The following is a 17,627-nucleotide window of genomic DNA, read 5'->3' as shown; positions in this document are numbered from 1 at the left end:
GGTAGAAAAACATTAGGCCCGAAACAATTCCCAGGTTGCACTGCAGTCGCTACCAGGAACATTACTCTCAGCATGTGGCCTGTTCACAGTGGATTTTCATTAGTTAGCATATTTTTCATGTAGTTTAGTTTTAGAGGGTTAAAGGATAACTTCTGGATTTTTCAACCTAGACCCTATGTTCCCACGTGTTTGTGTGTAAGTGACTAGTGGAGACAATTATTGAAATCGATCCAGTGTTCAGAGAGGAGTGAGAGAATACGAAGACAAAGAGGGAGAGAGGATCTTCAGTCATTACAATCTTTTAGTTAGCACTGAGCAACGCTTTCTGTACTCGCAACGGCACTACTCCCTCTTCGTCTCCTTCTTCCTGCAACAACTACGCTCTCGCGTGAGATTTCAGCGCGAGACTTCTCCGTGAGCGAGACTTGGTTACAGACAACACTAGAGAGCATAACGTCCCCTCCCTGAATACTGGATCAATTTCAATAGTTGTTGTCTCCACTAGTCACTTACACAAACACATGGGAACATAGGGTCTAGGTTGAAAAATCCCGAAGTTATCCTTTAACGTAAGAAAATGATGAAAGTGAATACCCCCCCAATCGCATTAACTTATATTTGTGGAACTAATTATATCAATATAATGTTGGACATTTCTTAGACGTTTTAAGAAAATACAGTCGCCATAGAAACCTCTCAGGGGGAAGTTCAGTCGGATCAGTTTGCAATTTGATTAAAGTTTGCTCAACATTTAGGTGAACAGGCTCGTATGACTTCTTGATATTTGTATATGAGCATTAGTTTAATGTTTAAAACACGACATGAAAGGGTTAACAACACGAGGAATCACGTTCTACCCGTCACTGGACGTGAGAGAAGCCGTGCTTGAAACATGAACCTAAAACCGGAGGATGACCTGTGACTTAGTCCCACCTCTGACACTTTTAACCTGCACACAGTCCTGCTCCTCCTGCTGCCTCCCCCCCCGAGGTCGAGCTGAGGTCGTGACCCTGCTGACCCCTCACCTCTCTTTGCTCTTACAGAAGCTGCTGGGAAACTCTCTCCTGAAGCTGGAGGGAGACGACAGGCTGGATATTAACTGCACCCTCCCCCTCACAGATCAGGTACAGATGCTGATCACATTTTACTGGAGAGTCCTGGCAGTGTTGTCTGTGCATGTACAACACACACACCTTTATCGATAGTAGCAGCTTTGTGCTCTTTGCTAAGAAATGTTGCTCCTGTGTAATCTATCCATGTCGCTGGAACAGTTGTGTTTTTCACTGTGTTTTATTGCAGATAGTTCTGGTGGGTTCTGAAGAGGGTCTCTATGCCCTGAATGTTATAAAGAACTCTCTGACACACATCCCTGGCCTGGGGTCAGTCTTTCAGATCCACGTCATCAAAGATCAGGAGAAGCTGCTGATGATTGTCGGTGAGATGTCAGGCTTTGTCATCGTCAATGACGACAGCAGGATTCGAGTCCTGCCTTTGAGTTTATTTAACTCAGGGCGCGGGTTTTGTTCATCGATCCAAACGCAAATATCTAATGCACGACTGTTCTAATCATTACACAGCACAATGAGCGCTGTGTAACATCTGTGTGTATGTGTGCTGCAGGCGATGAGAGGGCATTGTGTCTCGTGGAGATTAAGAGAGTGAAGCAGTCTCTCGCCCAGTCGCACCTACCCAGCCAGTCTGAACTGGCCCCCTACATCTTTGAGACCGTGAAGGGCTGCCATCTGTTTTCTGCTGGGAGAGTAGGTCTTCCTTTCCTCTACAAAATGTCCCCATGCTTTCTTTGTTGTCATGTTTGTGACGAACAGTAACTGTAAACGGAAACAGCTGACGTGTACGCTTTACAGATAGACAACGGGCCTTGTATATGTGCTGCGATGCCCAACAAGATCACCATTCTGCGCTACAACGATAATCTCAACAAATATTGCATTCGTAAGGTGCGTAATAACTGTTAGTTCCAACTGTTCCCAAGTTTTTTTATATTAAATTCACTGTCTTTATACAGAGCAAGGTTTTTACCGTCTCACACCGTCTCTACTTTTCATCTCTCAGGAGATTGAGACCCTGGAGCCGTGCAGCTGCATCCATCTGACCAGCTACAGCATCATCATCGGCACCAACAAGTTCTATGAGATTGAGATGAAGCAGTTTGTGCTCGAGGGTGAGGATCAGCACAAAGCTAAAAGAGTAGGATGAGAATTTCTCAGTGAAGCACTTGCTCTGCGAGACAGGCTCCTAGTTGTCAAGACCCTCAGGGTTGAGTAGAAGTTTTTAGAAATAGTGATCTTGTCATTTTTCCACCGTAGAGTTCCTGGACAAGAACGACGTGTCCCTGGCCTCGGCGGTGTTTGCAGCCTCGTCCCACAGCTTTCCCATCGCCATCATGCAGTTGGCCACCAACATGCAGAAGGAGGAATACCTGCTGTGCTTTCATGGTGTGTTTGGACTGAATGGCTGCTCTGCACACTGTTTTTCTATGTGGTAGTGTTTGGGTAGCGTTCTCGTCTCAGTTTGGTACCTGATACAAGAGAGGACCATTACCACCATGTGTTTGAGCTTTAACATAAATTCAAGTCTTACATTTGTATTTCTAAAAGAGTGACCCTGATCGTTAGACTCCTCCTCTCTTCAGGAGAGGCACACAGAGGTTTGTACAGTAAGCTTTGTTTGTGTGGCAGAGTTCGGAGTGTTTGTCGACATGTACGGGCGAAGGAGCCGCACTGACGACATCAAGTGGAGTCGTCTGCCTCTGTCCTTTGGTAAATACACTTTGTTGCTATGACTGCTTTATGCCACGTTAACACAGCAATCAGCAAAACAACTTCACATATGATTCTTCTGTGGTGCAGCCTACAGAGAGCCCTACCTGTTTGTCACCTACTTCAACTCGCTGGATGTCATCGAGGTTCAGGGACATGCCTCTCTTTGGTGAGACAGACCGGCTACATCCGACACCATTTTAAACATTTAGATTTTGGTTGTCAGCTATATTTTCCCACATGACTCTGTCTGTGCTTCCAGTCCCACAGTACTGGCCCACCTGGACATCCCCAACCCTCGCTACCTGGGCCCAGCCATCTCCTCCGGGGCCATTTACCTGGCCTCGTCATACCAGAACAAGCTTCGGGTTATCTGCTGTAAGGGGAGTCTGATCCGAGAGTCTGGAGAGCTGCAGAGGACCGGCTCCAGCAGAGGGTCAGCTATCTTCATAGTTTCAACAACAACAAAATACACTGCGCACAGAGAAGGAAAGAATACAGTGTTCAGATTATAATGCGTCGGCGGATTAAAAACAATAGAACACCTACAAAACACATTAATTGTGACCCATCGGTTCAAATCAGCAGCTAGAAAACACCAGTGGGATCAGGCATTGTTTTTACTGGAAAGGCCAACAGTGCCATCTGCTGTGGAGATACGGCGTCTTCCTCTCGTTTCTTAAAGACGCTTGGTAACATCTTCAGACACTGATCTGAGAACCGTCTGTTTACTGTGTTTCCTACAGTAGTCCCAGTAAGCGAGGACCGCCCACGTACACAGAGCACATCACCAAACGTTTGACCTCGGGCCCCGGCAGCCACGACGGCCTGCACCGGGAGCCCAGCACTCCGCATCGCTACCGCGAAGGCCGCACCGAGTTCAGACGGGACAAGTCTCCTGCCCGACCGCTGGACAGGGAGAAGTCGCCCGGCAGGGTGCTCGACAGTCGCAGGGAGAGGTCTCCTGGGAGATTTGGGGACAGCTCCCGACTCCATGCCGGGTCTGTCCGAACACAGCTTGCCCCTGTTAACAAGGTAGAGTAGAAGGCTTCTGATGGATGGGTTGTACAGTGAAATGACACAAAGGAGCTAACAAAGAAGCAACAAACACACACAACATACAAAGGTCCATGTGACAGTTAGGGATGTTGTCATGGGTAGTATGACTTAATTCTTGAGGAGATAAAACGCCTGAAAATTGATCTTGCATTTTGTGTTTTTTATTCTGTCCTATCTTGTTAATCAGCTCAAACTCCTCTGATTTATCTCGTTATCTTGTGAGCAGAGAGAAAATAAAACAAAAAAAACATTATAAAAATACTTAAAAATACTTCTAAATTCATGTGAGTGTGACCCTTTGTCCTTGTTGTCGTCTTGCAGGTGTGGGATCAGTCATCAGTGTGAGTCCAGGTCCAGGTCCCTCCTGACTGGAGGTTGAAGAGAAACTTTGGGAAACCCTTGATGTACTCTTGAGTGCAAGCACACACACATACGCACACACGTCCCTCAGGCTGTCCGTCCCATTGCCTGTACATAGTGCAGTCCCAGTTCCTCGTTAAACAACGCATTAACCTGCACTGGGAGACGTCTCTTGCGACAATCCTCTATTCTGACTTGTGCTTTCGTGGGAGAGATCCCGCAGTAGATTTGGTGGCAGGGAACCTTTGCAGATCTACAGATGAAGAGAATCTACTTTATAAGATATACACGACGTTGTAAATATTGCTGTGTGAGTTTTTATAGATAAAGGGAATAGTCGGCTGGTGAAGCCACGTCTATTTTTTTTAAAAATGAGTTTCTAAAGATGTTGCAGGGAGATTCACGATGACGTTGGTTTTAGAAATACAATATCAACATTTCATTAGAATCTGAACTAATCACGTCGGGTTTCTTCTCTGTGCAGAGAATCAAACCGACATATAACTACTCATATAAATTACGGTGAGAAAGGTGGACGGAGGCAACACTTTGCACATGAGATTGGATTTGAACAGGAGTTAAAAACTCGTTCTTGTTACACGACCAGTCTTCTTTCTTCGGATCAGATATGTGGTCCTCTTGACTAAATAGCCTTTGATATATAATTGCATATGATTGCTTTATTGACAGTCGTTGTCAGCCATAGTTTGTAACACAATTATTAAGCAATGTTTTGCTCCGAGTGTTCCTTGTGTTGTTTTTAGCAAAGATCAAAGAAACATGCAGCTCTGCCTCTGATGCTGGACGATGTGCGGTCAGGCTGACGCCGCCTCAGCTTGCTCTTAGTCCGCCGCCGCCGCTGCTAATTATGGTACAGATGTCCCGTTTCTGTGCAGTGATTATAAAGTCTAGTAATCGTCAGGGGTCGTTACTTTCTAGCATCGTTTCTTTAGAGCCGGTAAGACCACCTCCATTAGTCACATCAGTGAGCATGACTAACTTAGAGCAGCACTCGTCGCTTTTCGATCTTGATTCTCTCTATTGGTTGTTCTTTTCTGTCACGTATTTACTTGAATTTGCATTCGATAAGTAGACATTGATGTTAACAGTAACTTAAGATTTTCTTGATTTTTAGAGATGTATAACAGTACATGCATTAAACATGATTAAAGTGTCTGACTGTTTCCTTCTGTTTGTTTTAAGCTGCAGATATTCAATCAGCTGTAATCAGTGAGGAGCAGGTATCAGGTGCTGCTAGCAGACAACACAGTAGGTTTATCTAGTTTATTTCTCCTTTAATTCTACAACAATGTAATGCTCTTTAAAGTAAATCCAACAAAACAAAATATTCAGACTGAACAAGGAGCACTTGTCGTTACAGGAAATTGCTATGTACAGCTACACACTCCTCTGACAGACATGAGAAGGTTCAAAGTGCTTATCAAACAGAAGGGAAGAAGGAGGAAAATCAAACAAAAGCACGAGTGATCCCTTTGTGAGAGACCCGTAATAAATCTGCTTGGCACCAGTCTCCACCAAAAGAGACACACACACACACACACACACACACACACACACACAGTCACACAAACGCATTCACACGTACACACTCATGTCAAGTGATTACTGGGCCACTGCAGCGACGCCTCTGATGGAGCACGTCAGCGAAATACAACAAATGCAGACCGAGAGAAACTTGTCGGGAGGGGACAAAAAAAAAAAGCACAGCAAGGGATCATTCTGGCAACATGTGTGATAACTGATGACGCTGTTCACCGTGTTACCCAACCCTCCCGCACACAACCACCAACCATAATGCTTGTTACAATACTGAACAGCACAGCAAACTTTCAGCTTTATTTTGACGCACTCTGTGGCAGTGTCTACTTCATGTCATGTGCAAAAAACAGCCTAGTTTTTTTATTTTTTATTTTTCGACAATTCACATTCATGGATTGTTCAACAAGACGAGCTCGGTGCCCCGCATGCCTGTGGTGGTGGAAAAACAGAGAAAGGGTTCATACTGCCTTTCTGTCAGCGTTCCTGTGCGAGAGTGACAGAACCTCACTCTCAGAGCGGACCGATAAAGGGACCGTACACGTCTCGTACAGCCATCTTTTTCATCTCAGATCTTTTGTTGACATAAACGACCGGCTGTATTTAGGAGACAACTTCTGAAGTGTTGGCAGACAAAGTCTTTCAGCAGTAGGACACAAACATCGGGGAGGAGTGTGAAGCTTTTAAAGAGATTATCTGTGAATTTAGGAGCACTGATTTCTGATCACAGGACAGGTGTACATTATAATCAGTCTAATGTGTTAAATCACCATTCTGGTTGCACATCAGTTAGTCTTTGCAGAAAACGGAGAGATGAATTCTCGAGAGGCTGATCAGGGCTACGAACCAAATCAGAATTTGCTGCACATTTAATGCAGAGGTACCATCTTCAATAAACTCACAAAGAAACCGCTCCTGTTGTCGTGTCAACGCTCGCTCAAGTGTTTTTTTGTGAATATCAAATTGACCATAATGACAGCGTCTCATCTAACTGGGACAAACGAGTCAGAATTGTCCATTTCAGAGAGGGAAAGTGGAGCCGTTAAATTAAACACGTTCACCACTTCCACAGGAGGGCAGTGAAACAAACACTTGAAGCCTGTTGTTGTTCTGACCTCCGTAAAACAACGTGCACACTTCCATCGCCTGCTGATTGTAGCACCACGTTTAATCAAACAGAGGATGTCAGGAACAAGAGATCAGAGACACAGCTCCGGTGTGAGTGAGTAGTTTGTTGTAACACATTTCTTCTGATAGTCAAAACTTTGTCAGCCCTTGTTGCCTACGTAATGACGCACATGTGGGCCCTCTGCTTACACGACAAGCTGACTGATGAGAAATAAAAGAATGGCAGTAACAAAATTAAAGTCTGTCATCGTGTGCTGAACCTTTTCTTCTCCAGCTCATTGAGAAAACTTTTTAATAACAACAATAAAGGCCATTCTCGAATATGTGAGTCTGAAAAGAAAGAATTGCTCAGCAACTAGAAGCTCGCTGTGAATGTGTGTGTGTACATTGACAGGTGTGTTTGCAAAGTAGAGGTAGTGTTTGTCGATGAGTTTGAATGGAGTAATGTTTGTGTTGCGTGTGTGTGAGTTGTTTTGGGTTCAGACCGCTCTTGTCTCAGTGCACCTGCGTCTCATTGGCTACGGACAAACTTCACTCTGACTCGTGATCATCAGAGGCGTTACGGTGTTTGATGGCACCTCTGACTTAACCTCCGTCCCCCCTTTGTGAATCCTGACGTGATCAGCCGACACCAAAGAGAAGTGATGAGCGACAGTGCAGCCAAAGATCAGAACCATCTCTCATTTCCTGCCTCATCAACACTGATTATCCTGTGGCAATTGAATTGTCTGGAAGTTAAAACAGCAATTCAACAACAAAACCTTAATAAATTAAATTAATGATCGCATTTGAAAAGGGAAAACCACTGCAGCATCAGAACAGGACACCCTGCTTCTCTATTTAAAAAAAACACACCTGTCGTCTTCAACAGGTTGCAAAATATACGTTCTTTCTGCAATTAACATAAGAAAACAAATAAACTGGAAAAAAAACTTTTTGGTGACTAATTAAGTGAGCCACTATTCAAGGATTCTATACATTTTTCTTAAATGCTATATAGGTATCTGAATATATTATTTTATCAATTTATTTTACAAAAAAGTGTTTGTGTGTGCTCGGAGGTCATTGAATGGGTGCGAGGCAGAGTGGGCGTCTCAGTGAAGCTTCTCCGACATATTCCTGCTGAGGAGTTACGGACCTTTGAAAACGCACATAGCCCTTTCTGCTGCCACTGCTCTCCTCCATGTTTCAAGCATCAAAGTCAAGATCACAAGAGAGCTCGACTCTCCCCCTGTTCAATTAAATCAAAAAGTTTAAAAGTGTAAAATTTACTCGTCCACTTGTGATGTCCACTGGACTGAAAACTACATGAGATGTCCAGCTCCCAGTGCCTGCTGGGTAAATATAATAAAAGGGGCGTTGTGAGTGAAGGGCGTTAACGTATGGCCAACAGGAGAGATTACACTGTTTCGCAGTCAGTCAGTCCGTATCGGGCAGAAAAAAAAATCTTCAGCTCATCTGCTGTCTGACACAAAGTGACAACGCCACAGCACATCAGTTTGACCTTCCAGCAGACCAGTAACAACAGTATGTCGGTGTAAGTAAATCACCAACCAGGGGTCACTCTATTTCAAAACTAAAAGTTTAAAGTGTGGGCAAAAATGAGAATTCAGAAGTGCTGAACGTGAAGAAAAAACAAGCCCGATGTTTCAGAGTCCTGCATCCGCTGATTACACTCTGGGCTGAATGTCAATGCATGTTAAACACAAACTCTTCTCACGTCAATTAGCTGTGTACATTACGTATGCCCGCACGCACGCACGCACGCACTCTATACTGAATTGAGATTCAGCCCAGGCTTGTTAAAGGATCAGTTCACCCAAATAAGAAATTGGTGGATAAATAACAGGGAGGTTATTTACAGAAAGAAATGAGGCCATCGTGATTTTAAAGGGGCACTGCACTGACCGTAGACTTAAAGATCAGCTCAATCACTCAACAAACATTTAATTACCAATAGCTAACAGTAAATCAATCAAAATAAATAATTAATTCATGTCGCTGGTTCCAGCTTCTCCAATGTCATCATTGATCGTTACATTAAACATCTTGAGGTTCTGGATTGTTGGACAAAACAAGACATTTGAAAAGCTAAACGTGGGCTGGGAGACTTACAACAGCCACGTTTCACTATTTATTGATTAAAATAAATGTATTGATAATGACACTACTAGTTACAGCCATTAATCAATTCACCTCCATGGTGTTTAGTGGCAGCGTCTCACTGTTAGACACCACAAGAGGTCAGTGAGGATGTTGGGTGAACTGACCCTTGGACAACATTAGTGTGCATCAGCTGGCCAGTTTTTTCTAAAGCCGCGGGGCTGTCTAATGATTGCCGCAAGGACATTTTCCACGTCGTTACTGATCATAATCCTCCGGAGAAAAGAAAAGCCCAAAGTGTGATCTGGGAGATAATGGTACAAAGAGGTCTGATGAGAAGCGTGGATCAGCGGGGCAATGATTCAATGGACCAAAGCCCTCAGAGAGACTTCAGCGACACAGTGAGACGACCTCCTCTGCCTGCCTGATGTCCATTCTCACTCCTCTGGCCTCGGAGTGCAGTCCTGTCACTGCCAAAAACCCTCTGTGTGATGAGTGTGTGATTTCCTCTCACACAATCTCACACACTCCACCTCTACGCACACACACCGATCTGATGCACTGGCATCGCGCCGTTAATGTCCTCCGCAACGACATCCTCTCTATATACACTTTAAATTCCACATCTGAAGCACACACACACATAAAGTACATGGGACATTCCGTGTAGCTCCGGTGCTCCACTTCAGCAGTGCGCCTGTGTCAGCGGCTCGCGGCTCAGCCCAGTCCTCTGAAGCTCAGTTGGAGCTGGCTGTGATGGGTTTCTCCAGCTCCCGGTCCAGGGGTGCCGGGTTGAGCTGGAGGCTGCCGTAGCAGGTCTTACAAACGCGGCTGGGCTCGAACAGCTGCTGGCTTGGCACTGGGATCTTCTGGTCGCAACAGCTGGCACAGAACACGTTACCACAATTCCTGCAGGGAGACAGACGGGTCAGTGATGGACCCTCAGATACAGCATCCTCACATCAACAGCTATCATGCGACTCCTTGGCATACGATTCAATTACTATGATTACGTAGAGTTAGCCTGATTTAACAGTTGATAATTTCATGCAAGTCTGGATTTTGTACCCATTCAAAGCTGGCTTAAGGTTTATGTAAAAGTGAGGTCATCACAAACTTGCAGGAGTGCAGGCTCACTTCTCCTGATGAGGATTTTTCAGCACTCTTTATAATAAACCTCATTTTGAGACACACCTTCCACATGGCCTACAAACAATATTATGATTTTAGAAGGAAACATAAATAATTAATAAATCATCAAGATCTATTGGTGTAATTATCATTAATGAAGACTGGCATATATCCATCCATCCATTATCTATACCGCTTATCCTGTTCAGGGTCGCGGGGGGCTGGAGCCTATCCCAGCTGTGATTGGGCGAAGGGTGGGGTTACACCCTGGTCTGGTCGCCAGTCAATCACAGGGCTGACACACAGAGACAGACAACCTTTCGCACTCACACCTATGGGCAATTTAGAGTCACCAATGAGCCGAACGAGCATGTCTTTATACTGTGGGAGGAAGCCGGAGACCCCGGAGGGAACCCACGCATGCACGAGGAGAACATGCAAACTCCACACAGAAAGGCCCACCTTGCCCAAACCAGGGTTTGAACCGGTGACCTTCTAGAGACTAGCATATATAAATAATCACATTTTCATTAAAAGATCTGTTTAACTTAAAAACCATTTCAATACATGAAAACAAATATGAGAACAGCAAACACATCAAACTTTGAGTTTTAAATGTAATCACACCAATGGAACCTGAAAAAGTTTCTATTTTAGTTCATTTAAAGGCGATTTGTCTCGTTAACACTTGAGGGGATTATTGTTGTATCAGAGGGACAAACTGTGTCGTACAATTGGATTAAATCTATGTATTAATCATTCACCGTCATGGCCATTGTAAGTAAATCATTTGAAGAATGAAGTATGATTGCAAACTCAGGTTTTTGACATAATTAAATTTGTACAGTTTATTCTGGTTTAAGAAGGAAAATCTTAAAAGGGATTCAATTAAACTACTTTTTTTAAATTTATATTGCGACGGGCAGAGAAGGCAGGAAAGATGGAGAGACGGAGGGGATGACATTCGACAAGGCCCGGCAGGAATCAAACCCAAGTTGCTGCAGTAAGGACTTAGCCTTAGAATTAGGTATGCATTCAACCAGTTGAGCTACCAGTCAACTCTTGATTAGAAATGCACCATATTATCGGCACGTTATCGGTATCGGCCGATATTGGCTTAAAAATGAACGCCGATATCCGCCGATATAATTAACCGATAAAATAATGGGCTGCTGCATACTTGATTAAATGCCCGACCTCGGCGCAATGTCCCCGCCGCGAAGAAGACCTGCGCGGCGCAGCGTGATGACGTCACGTGTGTCTACCTGCAGCATGAGAGAGGTAGAAGCCAAAATGTCCGTGGTGTGGAAGTTTTTCAAAGTGTCCGAAATAGAAAGCAAAGCTGCTGTTTGCAATGACTGCTCAGCTTCGGTGATGCGAGGAGGAGCCAAGGCAAAGTCTTTCAACACTACAAACTTGATGAACCATCTCAAGACCCGTCACCCCGACCGTTAACAAATGTGATAAGAGCATCACCATTATACTGTACGCTAATTCCAATACAGAAGAGAGTTGATGATCTCTGCTATTAGGTGTGCGGGAAAAAAATATCGGTATCGGTAATCGGCTAAATGAGTTGTAAAATATCGGCATATCGAATATCGGCAAAAAATCCAATATCGTGCATCCCACTTTGATACATATTTTCAGTCGTTGCTTAGCTTACAGATAACAGCTGAGCTTAGTTAACAGATAAGGTAGTGATATTCCAAAACCAACAATTAGTTAGTCAGTCCACGTTGTGTGTAACAGCTCTGCAGCAGGTTTTTAACAATAGACACGAGAACGAAGCGTCTGTTTGGGACTTTGTTCTGTTGCAGATTCACCCACAACACAAGTCGGGTCATTGATGTGTTTTTAATAATGTTTGGGAAACAAAGAAGAGTAAAATGCAAGAACCAAACCTCTGATAGTGTTTAGAGTTAGCTAAATGACAACTAATGGGATCGGTTTACCTGGCTAACATCAGGTCAGGTTGGACTAGTTAATCCACATTTAAAGAACAGGATGCTGAAAATGTGTCTGCTGTGCAAAAACTGATATTTGTAGCTGTGTCTGATTTCAATCCAATCACCCGGGACAGATGATTTGGGAGGTTTGGGAGCGAAACCCTGTTTCTAGTTCACTTCAGCTGAAATGTTGCTCTACATGCCGGGTTAGAAAAGATGCTCTGTCACTCAGTGTTGCTAATTTCTTTACAAAGCCCATGAAAACATGTTATCATCATACTTTAGGCCCATGCTCTGATTCAGATGTAAGGTCATGCTCACACACTTACACACAGAGTTGTCCCTTCTACCTGCCTGTACTCACCCTGAGCGGAAATACAATAATAATGATGTGTAAATAAATAATTTACTCTTAGTCTGCAGCCTTTTACAACACCAGGTGTGAGTGCTCTCCAGTACCATGCTGTGCTGCTGGGCAGTGAGATGCAGAGGGCTGGTTTGGGGCAGCATGCTGCCAGGGAGTGTAACATGGGTGGTGGGAGGGAAGGTTGCGGATGTGGTGCTATGGCAGGAGGAGGATGGATACAGAGGACTATTTTTTTTTTTTTAGATGATGTTTTTTCTTTTGGAATTTTACAGGTGAAATAATCAGCCCGCAACCAATCCCATGGCTCCTACTGAGAGCACCGTGCACACAGTCACAGCAAATCATACACTGCTGAATGGAAACACACTGGTGCTGCAGGACGCACATTCAAGTCAATGCATCCCAGACATGAAGAGAGATTTCCCCTGACAACTACAACAGGATGGAGGAAATCAGATGCAGCCCGTGAGAAAGGGGAGGAGCAGGGTGGTTGGGGGGGGGTAAGGATTAGGAGGAGGAAGGTGTAGCAATGCCAGGTTAAAGGGGTGGGATGTTGATGGTAGGGTAGTGGGGGGGGGACAGGGGAGCCGGATCTCACCAGACCTCCTGGACAGGCTCCCTTCCACTGTAGAGAGGGGCAGACAATGGATGAGAACTGCCTGAGCAGTGGAGAACACTTAACACGCTTCTTTCTAAATATGTGTGTTGCATAGAGATAAACTCTGAGACGGATGATTGTGAAACGACTAAAAACTCTACACTTTCGTTTTGATGCCATGGGTGAAATAACTACAGATCATTGCATTCAATTCTGTTTGCAGCACAGACGTCGTGAGCGACTGGACATCCATCATAAATCCTTCACAAATCTGAAGCAGTTTACTTCATCAGACCGGCAACAGAGTGAAGGGAAGTAAACAGCAGAGGAAAAACCAGAATCTAATAGTTACATAGAATTGTTCATCTCGCCCTGAACACTTCAATCACTATCATATCCTGATACTTGTACAGACATTGTTCAATCAGGCCCGATATTTGAAATTATGATGTCTGGACACGTCAGTATAGGAAAGAAGTATATTCAACAAAAGAGCACTCTACCAGTTCACTCCAATGTTGTATAAAAAAAAACTGTTGTATAAAGTCTTCAAACAAGGGCCAGGTGATCTGGCCGTGTTTTTTATACCTCTTACTATCATCGATTTGATTCTGCTGACATCACCTGCTTTTTAGCAGGTGTTCTGTGTGACCCACAGAGCCACACACCTCTCCCACTGGTCTCTGTACCTCTGTGTGAGATCAATATCGATCAAATATTGCCGAAACTATACATTTGAATTACTTGATCAAATTGATTTATTGGCAAGCACCACGTTAAACCCCGATGACATCGTCACAATCGTGATGTCATTATTGTAACTTTGGCTTAGGCGTGTGTCACATACTGGAGCTGAGTTTCAAAACCACGGTCGTACACCAGGCAGAGAGTGAGAGAGAGAGTAGTGGCACTACGGGAAATGCAGGACTCAGTGTGAGACTTACTCGGGCACACTTTTTCAATGTGAGTCTCTTGCATGTCCCTTTAAGTGTAATACTAAATCATTGGAGTGGCCCTTTAATGAGGGAACAGAAGGGCCCTTTCAAACTCAGCACCAAAATACATTTTGCTTAATCGAATCATCGTTGAAGTTGAAGTACTGAAATCTTTTATACCATACAAATGATCAACTCCCGAGAGGAAAACGGTCAACAGCATGATTTTGACACAACACAAGTGACGTACGTGGAGAATATCTTATCAGATACGCTCACTCATGATGAATTTGAGTCTCATTAAGATGCTGAGTGTGAGCTGAGAGTTGCCGTGGCTTAAGTCAGAATTTATCCGGATCTAACTCTGAGATATATAAGATATATAAACCTCGTTACTCACCTGCAGTGATGCTTCCTGGCAGCGAGCCAGAACCTGCTCTCGCAGCCATAACACTGGGCTGCCAGATGGTCTGGGTACCAACGAGTCACCTGTAATTGGCAGGCTGAACTCAGTTCACAACTCCCATCTACAGAGTAGCACCATCAAACATAATGCAGTAGCATTTTTGTAGAGATCCTAAGTCATAAACACAAACAGCTACTGCTTTGATAGTGTTTCTTTTTTCTGTAGAGGGATCTTTACCTTAGCCAGGCTGCTCACCTCAGTGTCCTGCTTGTCCACCTGCTCCCAGCTGGCCTCAGAGAAGAGCTCTGTGCTGCAGCGTGACAAACAGTTGGGGTCCAGGTTGTACTCAGAGTCTGTCATCGAGGTCTGCATGGAAGGAGACACAGAACAACAAGATAATGCTAACAGGTGGGTATTGAACACGACACAAAGTCAACCCGGTCAGTATCTTACCACTTCGTCCCCCATGTCTCCATTGATCCTGTGGGAGCCAGCGTGCTGCTGGTTCTCCAGGCGGCTCCACAGCTCCTGCACCTGCTTCTTCAGAGTCTCCACCTCCATCTGATGTCCCGCCTCAATCTGCCTCAGTCTCTGCTGGATGACGTCCGTGTGTAGCGTCAGCCCGTCATCATCCAAATGGCTGCGGGACGGCTGCTCTGGGCTGATTGCGGCACGGCCCAGCAAGGCATGGCACCAGCGGTGCTGCGAGCAGCTGCCCCGCGGATGGAGGATCAGGGAATTACAGCTTGCTAGGGACACCTGTCGACTCAGAGGGGCCCTCTCCCCGTTTCCTTTGAGCCAGTGGGGTCCTCCACAGGGCTCCCCTTCTGAGTTGTCGCCATTAGAAAGTCCGTCCCTGCTGAGGTCACCACTAACAGACTGAAAGGCACTGACAGACGGACGCTTGCTGCCCCCGTTTAAAGTTCTGAAAAAGCCATGCTCGCCTGTCTCTTTCCTGGAGCAGGGAGGATAGCTCCTGCCTTCGCTGCAGGGCTGATGGTTCGGACAAACAGGAGGCGGTGCCGGCAGCTCCAACCTGCTGCAGGCCTCTTCAGTTAAAGTCTCTGTGGAGCTTTCCATAAGGGAGGCCCTCTTATCCACCTGCTCGACCTGCTCCAAATCACCACGGTCAGATTCAGCATGAGGACAGGTCTCCTTATCCTCAGCTTGCTCTTCAGGTGAGCTGTCCACATAGCCGTTTGTTAAAGTTCTATGGACCACAGGCTGCTCTGGCTCCCCTGAGCTGGACTCACTGGATCCATGTAAGAGCTTCTCCTGTACAGAAGAGTCCTCTGCATCTTGATCCTCTGCTGTGTGAGTCACCTCAGCAGCCTGTTGATCCAACTCCTCTGCTTCCTGTGCGGGTTGAGGGGGAGACTCATCCTCCTCAGCCTCCATTACTCCATTTTCTTGATGGTGACCATTAGCGAATGCTTCTATCTGAATCTTAGTCCCACTGGCCTCGGCACAGGGATCCTCCTCTTCAGCTTGTGCTTCTTTCCCCACCTCTGTGTCAACAGTGTTAATGACATTTGTGACAACAGCATTCTCCTCTGTCTGAACATCAGCTCCTGCCTCCTCCTTAGTGGCTTCTTGGAGGATGTTTTCCATCTGGCCCTCAGCTACACCCACCGCTACAGAGAGCTCTGCCTCCTCTGCTTCCTCGACTGTTTCTGCCTGGTTCCCAGAGACTCCCTGTCCTAGTTCAGCATGTGAGACCAGGGGCTGTGGGCTGTCGTCCAGTTCAGAGTCCCCTTCGTCTAGGTAAGGCCCCACTCCGTTAGGCCGCGCCTCCTGATCCGGATTCCCTCCTCCCTCTGGCCCCACTGCCATGTTGAGTTCCAGAGAGCGTCGGTGGTCCTGCCATTTCTCATTGAGACTTGGGTCACTGGAGCGGCGGTTAGGTGCCAGCGAGTTTCCCAGCTCACATGCGCTTGGCAAGTTGTCGAAGGAGCGAGTCTTCGTATGTCTGAAGAGGAAAAGAGATTATGTTACATAACAAGAGATCAGGGTGTTCAGATTCAACCTGTAGGTTCACATGGAACCATAAAATGTTTAAAAATGAAAGATTCAGATTTTGTCTCTTTAACGTAAATCTCTCTCTAACAAAAAGCTGAATGTCAACATGAAAATTAAACAACTTCACTCTTTCTCGATGATTTGAGGATCATGAGGCACACCGTAAGCACAGCATTAAACAGTATCTGTGGCTTCGAGAGCCTGAGCAGAGCAGAGCAGATTTTCTAAATCAGAAGAGTTGAAAAGTCGCGCCCTTCTGGCTGTGGGAATCCTCAACCTGTGTTTATCTTACATGAGGGAAGAAGAGAGGGGGGGGTCGGGTTCCAGCGTGCCAGGCTCACCTGGCCAGGGGCGTGTCCTCGGGGTTGCCACCGGGCACAGGGTAGGGGGCACAGGAGTCATCTGAGGGCGTGGTTGGGGAGGAGCTGGGCAGATAGACGGCAGTCCACAGCATCAGGTTGCGTACGTGACAAACAGGGTGAAGAACCTGAAACAACAGCTGCAACTTTACTCAGAATGTAAACAGAAGACGGAGGGAAATAAAACAACAGGAAACAAATCCTTACGTCTGAAACAAGAGGACAAATTAAACTAAACACTATGCAAACTCGAGTACAATTTGATGACGGTTTTGAGAACACAAACATGGTGTGTGGACAATATTTACGACCATGACACCCAAAAACAAAATCAACAGAAGCCACAAAAATGCATTTCTCAGAAGGGCGATGAAAAGACTCCTAAATCAAGTTTAAAAAATTAGAGCATAGTTGTTTGTAAAGACTTTTTCAATATGCTTCAAGTCTGTGAGTTTAGGTTATTGGGTTCATTATCTAAAAGGTAAATTAGATTTATTATAAAACCAGAACAACCTGGACCAGAAAGAGCCGAACTTTTGATCACAGACTTAACAGAGCAGTAGACAGTGGACGTACAGTCTCAGAGTGCGAGGAGTACAGCATGTTCTTCAGGGTGCGGTTGGCCGGTCTCAGCAGTGACCAGACGGAGCAAGTCCCCTCCTGAACATGGCGGTCCTCCCTCTCTTTGCCGCTGTTACACAGGAAGGTGCCAAACAGACAGGAGTAGGTGTGCTGAACTAGTTTCACCTGCATACACACATAAAAAAAAAAAGCATGTAGAGACTTGTGTACACAGCGCAGGTATGTTAAAACCAGAGATGACAGAAGATCCTCACAGGTGTTATGAACAAACACAGACTGTAACTGGAAACAGGT

General features: G+C 45.4%; 2 protein-coding genes across 7 annotated transcripts in view; one reads left to right on the top strand and one right to left on the bottom strand.

The window, feature by feature from the left end:
• Positions 1-5,375, top strand: part of LOC138610385 (citron Rho-interacting kinase) — a 43,501-nt gene extending 38,126 nt beyond the window's left edge. Inside the window, exons 31-41 of the mRNA XM_069683128.1 lie at positions 1,044-1,124; positions 1,300-1,435; positions 1,621-1,760; positions 1,866-1,958; positions 2,074-2,182; positions 2,328-2,456; positions 2,700-2,780; positions 2,871-2,949; positions 3,043-3,216; positions 3,527-3,815; positions 4,161-5,375. Of these exons, the coding sequence (XP_069539229.1) occupies positions 1,044-1,124; positions 1,300-1,435; positions 1,621-1,760; positions 1,866-1,958; positions 2,074-2,182; positions 2,328-2,456; positions 2,700-2,780; positions 2,871-2,949; positions 3,043-3,216; positions 3,527-3,815; positions 4,161-4,184 (1,335 nt within the window). The 3' untranslated portion in view covers positions 4,185-5,375. The remainder of the gene's footprint in view (positions 1-1,043; positions 1,125-1,299; positions 1,436-1,620; positions 1,761-1,865; positions 1,959-2,073; positions 2,183-2,327; positions 2,457-2,699; positions 2,781-2,870; positions 2,950-3,042; positions 3,217-3,526; positions 3,816-4,160) is intronic.
• A 94-nt stretch (positions 5,376-5,469) lies between these two features.
• Positions 5,470-17,627, bottom strand: part of mtmr3 (myotubularin related protein 3) — a 28,117-nt gene continuing 15,959 nt past the window's right edge. For 2 of the 6 annotated variants that reach the window (XM_069683122.1, XM_069683126.1), the window contains 7 exons: positions 17,328-17,498; positions 16,734-16,879; positions 14,827-16,342; positions 14,611-14,739; positions 14,368-14,456; positions 13,033-13,059; positions 5,470-9,896 (listed from right to left, as the gene is read on the bottom strand). In XM_069683122.1, the coding sequence (XP_069539223.1) occupies positions 9,725-9,896; positions 13,033-13,059; positions 14,368-14,456; positions 14,611-14,739; positions 14,827-16,342; positions 16,734-16,879; positions 17,328-17,498 (2,250 nt within the window). In that variant the 3' untranslated portion in view covers positions 5,470-9,724. The remainder of the gene's footprint in view (positions 9,897-13,032; positions 13,060-14,367; positions 14,457-14,610; positions 14,740-14,826; positions 16,343-16,733; positions 16,880-17,327; positions 17,499-17,627) is intronic. The other 4 variants (XM_069683123.1, XM_069683124.1, XM_069683125.1 and 1 more) reach the window with 4 other exon arrangements.

This window comes from Semicossyphus pulcher, unplaced genomic scaffold (genome assembly GCF_022749685.1).
Source record: "Semicossyphus pulcher isolate SPU_LCO1_2020_fin unplaced genomic scaffold, fSemPul1.0.p SCAF_6, whole genome shotgun sequence".
In the NCBI taxonomy this organism is placed as follows: Eukaryota; Metazoa; Chordata; class Actinopteri; order Labriformes; family Labridae; genus Semicossyphus; species Semicossyphus pulcher.
This window is presented reverse-complemented; position numbering and strand designations above follow the sequence as displayed.